General features: G+C 35.7%; 3 protein-coding genes and 1 non-coding gene across 4 annotated transcripts; 2 read left to right on the forward strand and 2 right to left on the reverse strand.

Annotated features, from left to right (window-relative positions):
• Window positions 1-8404: 8404 nt before the first annotated feature.
• On the forward strand, window positions 8405-9237 carry LOC103964518 (auxin-responsive protein SAUR50-like). The gene has a single exon (XM_009377451.3). The coding sequence runs from the start codon at window positions 8567-8569 to the stop codon at window positions 9074-9076; it is 510 nt and encodes a 169-aa protein (XP_009375726.2). The 5' UTR covers window positions 8405-8566; the 3' UTR covers window positions 9077-9237.
• Window positions 9238-12084: 2847 nt separating this feature from the next.
• LOC103964517 lies at window positions 12085-13247 on the reverse strand. Its single transcript, XM_009377449.3, has 3 exons — window positions 12994-13247; window positions 12768-12900; window positions 12085-12394 (listed from the first exon to the last, which is right to left on the reverse strand). The coding sequence occupies exons 1-3, from the start codon at window positions 13132-13134 to the stop codon at window positions 12330-12332; spliced, it is 339 nt and encodes a 112-aa protein (XP_009375724.2). The 5' UTR covers window positions 13135-13247; the 3' UTR covers window positions 12085-12329.
• Window positions 13248-14077: 830 nt separating this feature from the next.
• LOC103964516 lies at window positions 14078-15713 on the forward strand. The gene is made up of 3 exons (XM_009377448.3): window positions 14078-14287; window positions 14504-14747; window positions 15147-15713. Exons 1-3 carry the CDS (start codon window positions 14216-14218, stop codon window positions 15494-15496), a joined length of 666 nt encoding a protein of 221 aa, XP_009375723.2. The 5' UTR covers window positions 14078-14215; the 3' UTR covers window positions 15497-15713.
• Window positions 15714-15880: 167 nt separating this feature from the next.
• On the reverse strand, window positions 15881-16005 carry LOC125475631. The gene has a single exon (XR_007256951.1). It is a non-coding gene; the product is annotated as a small nucleolar RNA snoR77 (small nucleolar RNA).
• Window positions 16006-16009: the final 4 nt, after the last annotated feature.

The raw sequence follows: 16009 nt of genomic DNA on the forward strand, positions 1-16009 counted from the left end.
TATCATAATTTTATAGTCACTTAAAACTGACACTCCTTAACAGAACTTTTGATTCCGCCACCGTACGTAGGATGCTCTATTATTCTAATGTCTTGTTACTAGACACGCCATCATCCACCAACAATTTGGCGAACTAAAATTTGTTACCTGCATGATATGGTTAGTAGAACATATATGTAAAGAAGTTAATAAGATATGCCAGATATGCCTTGTGATCAGCTACCCAAAATCCACATCAGATGTTCTTAGGGATCAATCATGACTATGACAATGGCTTTTTGTTGGTTATTCAGATTCTTTGATGCCTTAAAATTTCATATTGGTTAATATGCATGAGGGAGACAATCTTTTTTTTTTTTATCTTACAATTGTAATCGTGAGATTTAAATTTAGAATCTCTTGTAACAAAATAGATGATTACTAGACTAATGGTTGTTACTTGTTGGGCTAACAAGCATCTTCCACCGAAGATTTAAGTATTTATGTCGATATGATTTGACTAGCCATTGACGCTTGTCGCCAATTCACTACATATGGAAAGCACCTATTGAATAATTGGTTTACATTTTAAACACGTAGCAAACATTTATTGAATGAGTGATGCCATCAAAACTATATCTTAATTCCAAGAGAGAATCTCTCGTACGTAGAATACCTTATTAGGAGGATTAAATCACGTACATTGTGCGACTTATTTTACTTGTATAGCCTTCATCATACTACTAATCATTCTAATGTCTTGTTTAGTTACAAAATTACCCTACTAGACTCGCCATCTTCCACCAACAATTTGGAAGACTAAAATTTTGTGACCTACATCCTATTTCCAGCCCAAACTGTATTTTGGGCCGTACAAAGGTTTTATCTTAGTTTTCAGGCCATACTTCATCTTCTTATTAGGGCTTTGATCTTTATAATTAGAGGAGAGTTTGCCTTTTGGTCATGAAAACAACAGAAACAAACATGGAGCTTAGCAACTGAAATCAGAACCCAAGTTTGGGGGTGACTGAGTTTTTACCTGCAGATGAAGGAGTCTTGGACGAATACCCCTGGATCTGTGAAGATTGGGTGTTGATGCATCTCTGTTGTTGCGGATCAGAGAACCCTCGCAGAAAAAATAGTTGCATGTGTTAAATTCACTTGTTTTTCCATGAAACTCGTAAAAAATGGAACTCGACGGTAGCAAGGAGAGATATTTACCTTTGAGGATTTCGTGTTTCGCAGCAGAGATCCAGCAATGGTGATGAACTTTCAGACTGGGACCGAAGGTAGAAGGAGGCATGTTTTGAATTAATCAGATTTTTAAATTTAATTTATTATTTAATAAATTAATGATGAAGAAATACTAATTAATTAAATAATAATTGTGGTATATGATTTTTTTTTTTTTTCTTTTGATTTTACAAATTAATTTAAATAATTTGATTGTTTACATCAAATGCTAAGTATAAAAATAAAATATGAATATCGTTGCTAAGAAAATAAGGAGGCGCGGCTAGGTTTTCCAGAGTTTCTAGAGAGAGACAGGCCTAGAATTCCTATATAATCAGAAATGAGGGAAACGAGGCTGTGTTGAAATGGTGAGATAAAGAGCCGTTTGGCTCTGGGCTCGAGGCTACAGAGTGACCGGGAAGGGTTTCAAGGTTTTGAATGAGGTGACAATAGGGTTTCAGTTCTTTGTTATTTTATATTTTCTTTTATTGTTTTTTTTTTATTTCTATTTTTCTTTTTCTTAGGTTATTTTCTTTCTCTTTGATAGTAGTTTTACGTTTTATTTTAGGATTTCATATATTTGTTTCCTTTCTTTTATTTATTTTCCACACCTTGACAAAGTGTGAAATAAGTTTGGGGATGAGAAATAAAATTTTAGGATTTTAATTTTTGTGTCAAGTTAAAAAAATTTTCATTCTTTTTAAGTTAATATTCATAGATTAATTTAAACGTTAGATAATCTCATAGTAGAGTCTTTTCTATTTATCGTTATTTAGACACTAGTTCATGAATTATAATTTGATAATTTGCACATTCACATCAACATGATTTGTGGGGGAGTGAGATTGGAACACTTGCTTTTCAACTAAGTTAATTTTTAATTTTTGTTCTAAATAAAGTAAAGTTAGTTATTATCCTATAAAAAGTAATAGTTGTTCCATCTGAGGTTTTGCTTAGTAACCGAGTCAGTTCTGCCTAATCAGCAGTGATTCTCGCATCAAACGGTAGAGTTCTGGCATGGAACATGGTGGTTAGTTGGTTTCGTAGCCTTTCCAGCTCGAGTTCTGGACACTACGAACGGGTTACATGTTAGATATACGTTCTATGTTGGAAATTCCAAGTAGGATATACTCTAGGAAAACCTAACATTCAAAATATGCATGTCTAATTCATAAGTAATTAGAAGAACTACATAAGGTTGTTAGGATGACGTCGTAATCCTAACACTTTCTCACTTTGAATTCTAAAAATTGTTCCTTTTTCCTTCTTTAAAACTGCAGATTTTAGTTAACCTTTTTAATTAAATTCGTTTTTCTTAATTTAGGTTATTAAATCACCCTTTTCAAAAACTTTGCTCTAATTAATTAGTTGAGAATTGATTTCGCGTTAATCTACGACATTGCTTGAGCTAATTATACTATAATAACCTTGTTTATTTTGCAAGTATTTTAAGTGTTTTTAACCCTTTTTGCGCGGATGGTAAAAATCATATCACCTCCCATTCGCAGGGTGCTAGCTATTCTCAGGGGAGATTTCCGTTTTTTGTTATATAAAAATTGATCAAACACTTAAAGTTGTCATACTTTCAACGAACTTCAAACCCTCTTTTACTGTGCATATATGTTGATGGAGAATCAAATTTAAGACCTCAAGGGGGCGTTTGTTTGCCCTCACTAAGTCGGACTGGACTGGACTGGACTAGCTATTAGTCCAATACTGTGTTTGTTCCATGCTGGGACTAACATTAATGAGACTAAAGGGGACTAGCATGGACAAAACCCTTCACTAAGAGGTCTTAGTGAGACCCCCCAATAACCATGGGACTAGCTAAGACTATCCTCTATTTCTCGTCCTTGTCATGCTCAACGATCACTCCCGACATACTCCTCGTCATCTCCGGTCACCTAGATCAATCATTAACTTTCCGACTCTCTTTCAGATCCATTTCACAACCAACTTTCATATAAAATATATCAAATTGAAGCTGGGAGTGACAAGATTACGATTTTACTTGAATCGATGCCAAAATGTGGTCGAATGTGGCCAGAAAATGGCCTGGAAGTCTCGGCCTGTTTGGGCTTCTTCAAATCCATGACAGATTCGAGCATGCAAAGCTAAGATCTCGGTCCAGGGATGGTGATGAATTTTTTGGCGGTGCTAACTTCATCCAATTTAACGAGGGTTGGCCAAAAAACACATCGGGAAACCTGCAACTCATCGGGAAAATTGGAGCCGTGAGGTTTCGTTCGAACAACGCATAGCTAGAAAGGGAGGGAGGACAGAGAAATAGAGACTGGAATCAATAAGGAGTTTGACCAGGAATGAGAAAGAGACATGAATTGAGAGGTCTGAGAGGGAAAAAAGAGGGAAAGGGTGGGACGATGAGAGAAGAGGAAAAGAGTGGGACGGAAATGGTAGGAAAAGATGGAGAAAAAGATAAGATCATAATAAAATATTAATAATTTATATATTAAATAAAATAATATTAGAATTTGTTATTATCCAGCTTCTTAGTCCAATACTACACCAAACGCTTCACTAAGTTAGTCCAGTTTAGTCTAGTCTAAGTCAGTCCAGCTTAGTCCTTGAAGCTAATCCAGTCCGAGATAGTCCGGCGCAACAAACGCCCCCCAAGAGTGCAGAGAACTACATGTTGGATGATAAGCACTTAAATTACAAGCCTATTTTCCTTCATCAGACATTTATTAGCAAAGATCCACATTGATTGCCAGTGTCGTTGAAGAACCAAGTTCCCAGAAGGTTAGAAGAACAAGCGAAAGTACAGAGGGATGACCATGAGCAGGGCACACGAGCTCTCCAAGGTTGGTTTTTCGTACAGTGGCACAATTAAGCTGAACCAGCCAATATATAAGTGAAACAATTAGATTGGTGAAAAAAGTATAAAAATAAAATGATGTGCTTGGATTAATTAATGAGAAGGATAAAGCGCGGTCCATACGAGTGGGAGCAAAAAGACGAGCCTCATGTGCCTGGAAATTGGATGCATTGATTGAAACAGACTTCTGAATCAAAAATGGAAGCTACAGTTAATGATTGCTAAAGCCCTAAGTTAATTATTTGATTAAATTGCTTGTCCATTGTCAATATAACAATAAAAATCTAAAGTGTAAACGCAAATTCTGAAAGTTGATGGGGAGTGGGATCTTATTATTTTAAAGGGTTTACATTCTTGGTGCAGTATGAAAATAAATTATATATAAAAATCAAAGTCATTATGTTATGAGAAAAGGGGATTATATTATGCTAATTTGCAGATGCAGGTACATTCTGGGGTTCTAGAATATTGTAGCCAGCTAATTAGAAATAAATTATGGATCAAGCCAGCTAGTTAATTAACTACCTAGCTGGGTTAATTGGAATATAATGCAAAGCTCTCTAAGAAAGGTCAAGAAGTTTTATAAATTAATTAAATTGTGCGCGTGGTGGAAAAATTATCAGATGTCTTATTAATCATTGGATGCTATTATTCCTGGATTTGTATGATTTGAGGAGGGCTTTATATTATGCATTCTCTCTAAAGTTGAATAACATAAAAGAAAAGAGATAACAGACGAATCTTTATTGAATTAAATCGTGAGAAATTGGTGAGTTCTTATTTGTTTAATTCATCACCATATTGTTTTGAGTACTAACCCTAAGCTGGCTGTTGAACTATGAGAAAGAATACAAGAGAGGAAATAAGTAGGTCTGCCAAACTTGGAAGGCACAAGGTTGACCACGCCAAATCAACTTTGTCATGCACTGAAAATGTTAATTAGGAAGATAATTTAGATTATGTTTTGCGAGAAACTTTTTGGTGTGATGGTAATAGTGGCCAATGTTATGAGTTTCGCTAAGTAGTACTGGTTTTTTGTTCTTATGATCCCTTCTTGAATTTTGTAGGAGTCGTTTCATAAACATTTTATTTTTAGTTATTAATTTTTTGTTTTTAGTTTTCACTTTAAAAAAAAAAATGAAATCTTGTTATGTGACTACTTTCAGTCTTCATAAAAAATGAAAACTGAAAACTCACTGCCAAATTTTTAAAACTCTAGAAAGCAGTTTCAATTTTCATTTTTTTTTAAAACTGAAAGTAGTTATTAAACAAGTTTTTCAATTTTCAGATTTCAAAAAGGTGAAAACAAAAACTAAAATCAAAATGGTATCAAACGGCTCCTTAATTACTCGTATAAGAACTCAGGGTAAGTACAAGTGTGTTTGTTACTCTTCTTCGATCTAATTTTTTGTTTAATAAAAATATAAAAAAAAAAAAAAGAAGATGAATATAGCTAATTTTGTAATACTCTTTAGTATAAAAAACAAACAGTGGATCAAAGAAGGTTACCAAACAACTCCTAACACACGCGCGCGTGCACACACACACACACACACGCACACACACACACACACATATTTATATAAACAACAAACAAATATAACACTCAAGGTAAGAGAGATGGTTCGACTAGGGCCGTCTCTGAGATTTAGGAGCCTTGTGCGAAATTTGTAAAAGGGGCCCTACTTAAGATAGTTTTAAGTTTTTTTAAGAAAAAGAATGACAATGTATTGATACTAGAAAACATTCAATTAAATCAAAACAAGGCTACTTAGTACTACAGTCTAGTGGTATTCCTTTTCACTTGTAAATGAAAAGTCTTAGGACAACAGTCTAGTGGTATTCCTCTTCACTTGTAAGTGAAAGGTCATAGGTTCAATTCTCGCCAAATGCGTATTTGAACCATATTATTTTTAGCACATTGTGAGACTTAACTTACTCCACCATCCCCATAGTATAATATAGTTTGTTCAAAAAAAAAAAAAATTCAAAACAAACTTAAGTACTCACTGATTGCATGTTTACATATGTCCTTAATGATAAGTAAAAAGAGTTACCAACATAACCTTCATTAAATAATCAAAAGCTATTTTATCTTAAACAACCAAACATGAAGAAAAAAACTTCAAAACTCTAACTTTAAAGTTTCACTTGAATATATAACGTTGTTATATAATAAGATTAACAAATTGTCGTTTTTAGGGTGTTATTATTGATACTCAAAATATCTCATTATACTCCAAGTTTTTATATTAAAAAAGAAAAAAAAAAAACTCTTATAAGGAGTGCACAACGAGGTTTTAAAATGCTAACAAAAGCAATTTTTTAAATATAGAACATTATTATATGATGTTCGATTACAAAAATTTAGGGACCCCTTCAAATTTAAGACTCTATGCAATTGCACCTTTCACTCCCCCTTAAAATCCCCTCTAGGCTCGACAATCATTTGAGGTCGAAGCAAGTTGTTCTCGACCTAAGCAAAGTGTTTGAATACTGTAACATCCCACATCACCCAGGGGAGTAATCCTTAAATGTATATTCACATCCCTACCTAGCACGAGGCCTTTTGGGAGCTCACTGGCTTCGGGTTCCGTAGGAACTCCGAAGTTAAGCGAGAAGGGGGCTAGAGCAATCCCATGATGGGTGACCCACTGGGAAGTTGCTCGTGAGTTCCCAAAAACAAAACCGTGAGGGAATGGTAAGCCCAAAGCGGACAATATCGTGCTACGGTGGTGAAGCAAGCCCGGGAAGTGATCAGCCTCGGGCCGGGATATGACAAATACCGTAGGACAAATTTAAAGGGAAAAAAAAAAACCTCTTAAATTGTAGATTAGTAGTGCGGATCACGTTATACTTGCAATATTATTTTCCAATAATGATATGTACGTGGTTAATCTTTCTATAATATACATTTGTCCTACTATAATATATGTTTGTACCTCTCAATGATCACGCTCCTTTGCTTCAACATGTGAATTACGCAAAGTTAACTAAGCTCACGCACACTACGTAAGAAGAAAATAGCTAGGAATATTCAAATGCTAACCAGCCGTTTGTCTAGTGTTATACTTCTTTTTTCAACACTCAAAATAATAGTAAGCACGTACTTAATTATGTCATAGGTAGTCACTTAGTATTATAGTCTAGTGAGATTTCTCTTTATTTATAAATGAGAGATCTTAAGTTTGATTCTTGGTAAAAGCGAATTTGAACCACATTATTGGTAGTCCATTGTGAGGCTAAACCCACCCCCTCATCATTAGTGTAGATAATATCATTTATTGAAAAAAAAAAAAAGACCACATGTTTAGAGTAGTTATATTTCAAAGAGGTCTCAAGTGTTTTGAGTCGAATTCTCCTTCTTTGTCAGTAACGAGAAAAAGAAATTTAAAAAGGAAGCAGGAACGAATAATTGAGCATCTTTTAGGTTTAGACTCGTTACCTTTTTCATCATTCATTTGAAAAAAGTGGAGTACTTAACTTAACTACCTTCGCTTCAGATCACAGATCATGCCATTATGCCTTTCATTTTCCTTGAACATAAGAAAATAATTAATAAAAATAATCACATGAGCTGATCTTCAAGTCTTGACGTCTGCAATATAACTTAATTTGAGACCACCGCAACTGTAAAATCCTAAGAATTAAAGAAGTAAAAATATCTTGGCCAAAAAAGTAAGTTTAATATTACGAGTTCCCGTGAGTGTTGGTATTAGTCATGCTCGTTTCTCACACTCTGATAAATTGCTATTTTACTCCTCGTATTCAGTTGAGTTCATATACATATATACCTAATTTTAAAACTCAAACATGTATTGGTGCGAAAATGTAAACCCTAAAAGCTACAATCGGAGACAATGACAGAAATCAGTTTTCACGTATTTAACTGATGCATAAAATATAGGAGTGCTATTCAAACTCTTTTCAAAGGCAAAATTACTTTATAGTATTCAAATACTTTCACGTGTATAACAAATTACTTTATATGTTACAATACGAGTGGACGGATTGGCAAATTTATGTTTTAGAGTATAATTTTAATAAAAAACCATACATATTTTTAGAACAAATTGGCTGATTTTATGATGAGGCAGAGTTTAAATTATGGTATTACAAATATGAACGATTACAAATATTACATATGTAAATCAACTTGAACTTGCTCACGAGAGAGTTTGAATAGTATTCCTATTGGTGCATACATAATTGCACGTAACGAGAATAGCCCATCTCAATCAGTCCCGAGACCCTAAAGCTTCTTTGTATATACGAAACTGTCAACCTTTTGATAGGTTTGTTACATAACTTTATATATAATATATATATATATATATATATCGAATTAGTTTATAGAGAAAAATGTACATTAAATATTAATCTTAAGGTCCTCAACCACTATAAATTGAAAGCACGGGCCTTCTCAAATGGACAAAAAGGAAGCAATTTCACAAAGCACTTTCACAAAAAGCTAGCCATCTACATTGACAGTTTGGTTCAGTAACAACGAACACCACCATGGATTCAAAGAAATCTAACAAGATCAGAGACATTGTCAGGCTCCGACAGATTCTCAAGAAGTGGAGAAAGATTGCTAACTCATCAAATGCAATCTCCGGCACCACCGCCGCCACCACTGCAACTAGCAGCAGCAAGAGCATCAAGTTTTTGAAGAGGACACTTTCTCTGTCTGAAAAAACAACGACTTCATTTGACGCATCAAACAATGCTGCTGTCCCCAAAGGCTACCTTGCTGTCTGTGTTGGGGAAGAGCTCAAGAGGTTTGTCATCCCAACTGACTACTTAGGTCGGTCGGCTTTCCACATTCTGTTGAGGGAGGCGGAGGAGGAGTTCGGGTTTCAGCAGACCGGCGTTCTGAGGATTCCATGTGAGGTTTCTGTGTTTGAAGGTATTCTGAAGATGGTGGAGGAAGACAAGGACATGATCTTCAATACTATGGGAGGCTGCTCATCATCTGAAGACCAGCTCAACTTTTCTCACCACCCAGAAAGCCCAATGTGCAGATAGGGTTTTGAACCTTTATTTTTCCTACCTTTTCTTTCACTCCTCAAGATCTTATCTTTCAGATGAGAAGGAGGTGAAAGAGATTTGAAGTTGAGTTATGTAAATTATCCTCTGATGCATTTTGTCAGGCATCCAATTCCAATTCAACATCTGATTTTCTGAGACATCTAATCTACTATTTTGGTCGCAGAACTGCATATAGTAATATACTTACAGATTATATACATAGGTGTAGCGTTAATGAATTAGTAAGATAATATGACACTAATCGCTCGTCCGGACACCCCATCCAAGCAGTCATAGTCAATAATCTAAGATCTTGATATCAGAAAATGCATATACTAAAGTACGATAAAATCCCAACATAAAAAGTAAAAATGAAAAAGTAAGAGTTGTTAGAAAGCTATGTCAATCAAGATTTGAAAAACTGATGAGGTTTCAAAACCCTAAAATTTCCAAAAGTTCTCCACTAAATCAGATGACAAAGTCAATTAACGACATAAGCAGCTGGCCAATGTTTGCAAGAAATAACATCATCCATTAGATTTAGAAATCAAAAGGTATCCGATTAAAAAAATGAAATATGTTGAAAAAAGAGAGAGCTTCATTCAAAAGAAAAAGAGGCTTGGTCAACATTTCTCCTGGTGACCCCAATGAAAATGTTTAACCATGTCTGCCATGACAGTTTCATGAACTTTGAAAATGCCCGTAGTACTATTAAGTACTATTAACACCAAAAGTGTTGCCCTATTATAAGAGCCTTTAGATTTTCAGTACTTTCGTCAATTGTATACGCATGTATATAATGTTTCTAATTAATGATTCATGTTCATGAAACTCACAAACCAAACCGCCAAAATCAACCATACACGTACATGGGTGGTTGGCCGTAGCATTTTAATAATCTGCAAGGTATGGTATCCTATGTCTCTGATGCAGAAAGTCAGAAACAAAGTGACTAGTTTAAGGACTTTTGAAGCATAAATACAATACTATATTGCAGGCATTTGCACTTACATCAAGTAATAAACACCGAAAATCTCACTTTGACAGATTTTATTTCCACAGTTTGTTCACTGACCATCACATGCATTCTTCTGTTTCAAACTTGAGGAAGCAAAACCATGTGTCATTGGTTACTAATCAAGCAAAGGAAATGTAAAAAAATCCACAGTAAGATCTTGTAAAACGGAGAGGATCACATGATGTCTGTAGTGGGTAAGTCCCTTTTGTCCAATTTGCAAGTCTCAAAAGCCTAAATAAATCACGTGAAATGCGGCTTCAGTTTCATAGTTGTTGGCTCTAGGGTCAGTATTTTAAGAAATTTTTTATTATGACGGGAATATGAATGGTACACTACGTATTTTTATGCAAATGGTGTGAAATTTTATTTTTTAAGTTATTAACTTTTTTACACACATATCCTATCATTTGTATAATAACACGTGATGTACTACTTCGTATACCAATCACACTAAAAAAATCTCTCCAGCATTTCATGAAAACCTGCGGCTAGAATTCTAAGTTCCAATAATGTCTTAGAAAACCCAGAATCCGAACCACGAAGAAAGACTTTTATGTCAAGTGCACATTGCTATCGTATCATGTCAATGATACGAAAATATGTGTAAATTTTTATTTATATAATTTTATATTATTAATGCAAAATGTAACGATAAAAGTATATTTATGTCATATAAATTACTATGCCAAATACTAATATTTCCTACAAGTTCCATTCCATGGAGATACAACAAACACCCATTTGACATTGGTACATGGAACCAGAATTTAACCAATCACCAAGTGATTATATATTAATAGTCCTCAGAGATTATATAGTCCTGGTACTTGCAACTTAGGAAAATATATTTAAAGCATTAGTAATATATGTGTGTCACTGAACAGAGGTAGTACTGTTGCTAGTCTCACTGAAAATTGCACAAAGTAGATTGTTTAGTTAGGACTCGTTGGGTGCTTAAAATTAAATTAAATAATTTACATTATTTTAGGCATGTTGAAGTAAAAGGGAAGAAATCTTAAAGTCTGATCTCTTATAATCCCTAAAAATGAAAAATTACCTCTACCTTCCCATATGCCTCGATCCCATATTCTTTGAACTGAGTTATTCGATATAATATTAGGTATCGAATAAGCACTTGGCTTTGTGATATTAATATCCTTTAACTTTTTTGAATAAATTCAATGGCAGAAAAATGGAGAAGAGCGAGAGGAAGAAGATGGAGTCGTTGCTCCAACTCCTTGATTCACATAATGAATCACATCACACAAGAGGAGTGCGGGTGCATGGCATGGTAGCCGTTGCAGTCCTACTCACTCAGCTTAAATAGCACGCGTGACGCGTGCAATGTACATGACTCACTTAAATTTCTATTTGATATGCCAGATGGCATTCATCTAGCATGTTAGCTAATTCTAATCACAGCCGTTCAGTTACAACTTAAGAACAGAAATGGAAAACTTGCAGAAGGATCAAACCCTTCTTCTTCAATCCTCAGTAGCAAAGCTTACAGTCCAACATTTTATCCATATATAATCCATTCATCTTTACATGGTTAATTATCTTGGAGGAAAACTAACTTTAATCTGATTGCTATCTTGAGTGGTTCTACAAGAATAAATTAATACATTGTTTAGTCCTCTTATTACATACATTTTCTGTCACATTCCAATCCGCATGGTAAGATATTGTCTACTTTGGGTCACACTTTCATGAATTTGTTCCTGGGCTTCCACCCAAAACGCATCTCACTATAGGGAGGTTGACATGTACATATAAGGCACATCAGCTCCTCTCTCCTAGACGATGTGAGATCTTACATTTTCCTCAATTTCTACTACCTTAAAACTTAACAGATTATTTCTTAAAAGTGGCACTGCGCAATAAGCCTAAAAGTATTGTGAACTCAAGCCTACTTAGGCATTCAGGTATTTAATTTTTCAGTGGTGGATGGTAGGAATGTTCTCAATTTATATGGACAAGAAAAACCTGGAAAATGGTTTTCTAATTTTCACTTGTAAATTGTAATATTGCTTCCTCTCAAACAAAACTACACACAAGGAAAAAAAATGAGAACCTGAATAATGAACATAAGCTGTTCAAACTCAAAGTTGGAGGAATCAATCACTCATATCACATTTATATATTAGCGAGCAAAGAAGAAAATTGAACTCGAGACTTCAGGTGCGTGTTTGATACAAGAAATTGGAGGCTTAAAAAGACACCTCCTCACCATCACTGTAATTTGGGAATGTGACACATTTGAAAACCTTGCACTTTGAACACAACACCTGACCAATCTGCACCCCCAATGAAAATATGGGTCATTAGAAATTAAAAAAAAAAAAAAAAAAACTGACAACTCTAAGTTTTATACAAAAACACTTACAGAATTGAATTAGAGAAAAACACCTTCATGTATCCACATATCATCTTAATGATTCTTAGTTGCAAAACCCTTTCTTCTTTTTCAAGTTAGTTGGATTTTTTTTCTAGACTATGGCGTTTGAAGTGTTCTTCTAAAATGTACTTCTAAAGTGTACTCTTTTTTTTTAGGGGTAAGTGAAAAGCCCTAAAAATTAAGCACCAAAAAGCAAATATTTTACTTAATCTCCATAAAAATCAAACATCTAACAACAAATTATTGGGTTTTGTGAGGAGTTGAAAACTCACAGCTCTGCAAGATGGGCATCGCCGGTAGATTCGCCTGGTCTCGGATTTCACGTTCGTTTTCTGCCCTTTGCAAAAGTCGCAGAGCAGCCACCCTCTCCCGTTGCAATCCTCGCACAGAATTGCCTACGTCAGCCTTGGAAAAAACTGGAACCGAATCAGTCGGAGTGTTCGAAAAGTCTGCAGTTGCAGGAAAACGACTTGCAGTTTAAGACTTTCAGTGGCTTACCTCTTCTTGTTGTTGCTGTTGTTGGATGATGGGTGAGCAATTAGCGGGCTTGAAGAAACGACTTGTCGTTGGCGGAGTGGAGGGAGAAGTACGTAGAGAAGTGAGGTTCCAGGGGGCGAAGGACGTCATCGTCGCCGCCATTGGGATTGGATTGGTGGTGAGATTTTGTACAGACAGGGGAAAGTTAAGTGGCGCGCTGCTATTCTTCTCGTTATCCGAATAGCAGAGGTGTAGTCTTACGTGTCTACCAAAATTACAAGATTGCCACTCCCCCAATGCAAACAAAATTTAAATTGTTTTGTAACATAATTGTAAACTGCTCTAATATACTAAAAAACATTTGGAACATAACAGGAGACGGATACACTACCTTAGATACCACAATGCACTCACAACGGGTGGAACGATCGCGTGTCTAAGTGATTTCATTTCTTATAAGTGTCTTAGTGTATACGAAAGTCGTAAACAAGAATTTTTTCTATAAAAAGATAGATCGAAAGAAATATTTCTCCTTCATTATTTGAATATTAATAAGCTTCATATTTATCTTATGAAAATAAATTTGAATATTGTTTTTGGTTTGAGAGTAGGGAGACCTTTGAGAGAAGGGATCCCATTTTTTACTATAAAAATGGGGACTAGTTGTGGATCTCAAAATTCATCTTGCAAAATATTAGTCAAATCGGAAATGTTTGAGACATCTAATTGAGTTTTAAGAAATTGACGAGCGCTTTGGTCTAAGAAAAATATTAAAATTTCATCGTGATAATTAAATAGACAAATAGTTTCGGATTGAATTGAAATTTTCAACGATGATCTATGAATCGAGACTTACCAAAATAGACCATTAAGATCGTTGAAGTTCGATATGAAGTAAGTTCCATAACTAATCCTCATTTTTTAAATAAAATGAAGGCCCTTCTCTTAAAGGATCTGTTGAAAGTAGTAAGTCAAATTGTTTAACAATTCCAATTTGGGCCTTGCCAATACATTGGGCTAGCATTGGAGGCATCGATCTGGGCCTTCTCCGTTTGTTATGGGCGGGAAGTGTTCTTATTAGTGAAGAACGATATTGGAAGAAGGTTGAAGAAGCACCCAGAAGAAACCACCCACCATAACCAAGACCAAATAAATAAACCCAAAACGAAGAAGCAGACGGTGCGAAACACGGGAAGCTCAAGGCGAGAGAGAGATTCAAATTAGGGTTTTTGAATTTGCAGAGATGAAGCGCAAAGACTTTGTAGAATTAGACGACGACGACGACTTCTCTCCTTTCTCAAAATCCAGGAGATTGGTACGCTCTCTCCGCTCCCAATTTCTCTTTGTTTTCGTTTCAGTTCCCAATCTCCCAGCACTTTAGGGTTTCTTTCCTCGCCTTTTGCAATTCTCAACAATTCGTTACTAAAATTTGACGTTATGGTTGCGGACTCTGTGTTACCCACTTTCTGTTTGAGAAATTGCTAAATTTTTGTAATGTAGTTTTTCGGTTTTTGTTGTGGAAATTTTGAAGGATGGTGGGTTATTTGCGACGATAAATGAAGACCAAAGTAGTGCAGCTCAGGTGTTTGAAGAAATGCCGACACCAGAAACCAGTGTTGTGATGCAAACAGATGATTTGCCAACGGAACCTTTGCCTTCTGGGGATGAGAAAGCTCTTGTGCTCTATAACCCCACGAATACGCGGTTTTTCAAAGCACCCGATTCGCGGGATTTCTCTGTCATTGTGAATTCGGACTTGATTCCGGGTTTAAGAGGTAAGGCTCCTGGATCTATGTATTGTTATTACTGTTTAACAACTTTGATTTGGATATGTAGCAAATCATTGTGATCATATAATCTAATTTCAAGTTATTATTTCAACTTTGAATGGTTTTTGGGCTGCCCAGAAGCATTCGTCGTAGGACGAATGAATTGAAAAGTGATTAAATGTGCTTGTGATCTTTTGATGGAGATGACTCGGTGGCAGCTATGTTTTGTTTAATTCTGTTTTGATGTAATCGTAGATCGAAGTTCTCATATTTCGATTCAGATAAATTTGAAAATGGTGGCTTGTTTTCGGTTTAGAATGAATGAATACTTTTAGTATCTGTCTGACCTTTACATGAAACTGGTCTGTTAGTCGTGCCTTTTACTAACCGAATTGTTTCTGGCAGATCATATTTATTCGTGGGGATATTCAAAGTCACCGAAGCCGGTAGAGGATCGTGGGTCCGAAGAGGAAAACAAAGATGTTTCAAATGGGTGTATGGCTGTTGTTCCCTGGGTTGCACCCAACTTCCCACCAGCTTCACGAGATGTGACACAGATTGCAAGTCAGTCGGAGCCCATGGAAGTTGAAATGATGGACACAGATGATAACAGATTCAATGGGGCGGAAGCGTCTGGGTTCAGTGGAACGATGATGGAAGGATCTAGTGGGGTACAAAACTGGCCTCAGCAACAGCAGCTACATTGGATGGAGCCACAACTCCTCCTGAACAATTATACTCCCGTCACTTGGTAACTAACAAGTTGTACATCGTAAGTCCCAGTTCTTACCAGACACCTAATCCCAGTCTAGTATTTTGTTCAAACTGAATGACATCTGCCACTTCTGGGGAAATTTTATAAATTTACCATGGAAACTCCGAGTTCCATCCTTGCTTAGTTGCGGGTGATCCGCAGTTTAGAAATTTGTTTTGTTCCGTAACTTTCGAATTAATTGAATTTCACATAAATCATATAGTGTAGCTCAATTTTGTCAATTTCTACACAACTCTCCTTGTTTATGCCCTCAATTCTCCTAATAAATCCAAAGAATGAGCGCTGAAGGAAAAAACGAGAGTGTGAAAATCGCTTCCCATGGAAAAACCCGAGATGTTGGAGAACTTAGAAAACAAGTTTAAGGAATGTACTGATGCCTACTAGACCAGCTTCAAAGATGGAATCTCAGCAAATCTGAAGAGCAAAAGCAAATCAATATACGAGCAGTTAAACGCCTCCCAAGCTATCGTCATCGCAAGGGGGCTGCCTGAAT

Source organism: the organism of the source record quoted next, unplaced genomic scaffold, assembly GCF_019419815.1.
Source record: "Pyrus x bretschneideri cultivar Hongxiangsu unplaced genomic scaffold, Pyrus_bretschneideri_v1 Contig15, whole genome shotgun sequence".
Classification (NCBI taxonomy): domain Eukaryota; kingdom Viridiplantae; phylum Streptophyta; class Magnoliopsida; order Rosales; family Rosaceae; genus Pyrus; species Pyrus x bretschneideri.

What these genes read in the sequence shown, in the direction of transcription:
- LOC103964518 (XM_009377451.3), top strand. Translation starts at nt 8,567, where the DNA reads ATGGATTCAAAGAAATCTAACAAGATCAGAGACATTGTCAGGCTCCGA.
- LOC103964517 (XM_009377449.3), bottom strand. Translation starts at nt 13,134, where the DNA reads ATGGCGGCGACGATGACGTCCTTCGCCCCCTGGAACCTCACTTCTCTA. An exon ending in AACAGCAACAACAAGAAGAG is followed by an intron (nt 12,901 to 12,993) that starts GTAAGCCACTGA and finishes GTTTTTTCCAAG; the next exon opens with GCTGACGTAGGCAATTCTGT. An exon ending in GATGCCCATCTTGCAGAGCT is followed by an intron (nt 12,395 to 12,767) that starts GTGAGTTTTCAA and finishes TTGGGGGTGCAG; the next exon opens with ATTGGTCAGGTGTTGTGTTC.
- LOC103964516 (XM_009377448.3), top strand. Translation starts at nt 14,216, where the DNA reads ATGAAGCGCAAAGACTTTGTAGAATTAGACGACGACGACGACTTCTCT. An exon ending in TCTCAAAATCCAGGAGATTG is followed by an intron (nt 14,288 to 14,503) that starts GTACGCTCTCTC and finishes GAAATTTTGAAG; the next exon opens with GATGGTGGGTTATTTGCGAC. An exon ending in CTTGATTCCGGGTTTAAGAG is followed by an intron (nt 14,748 to 15,146) that starts GTAAGGCTCCTG and finishes TGTTTCTGGCAG; the next exon opens with ATCATATTTATTCGTGGGGA.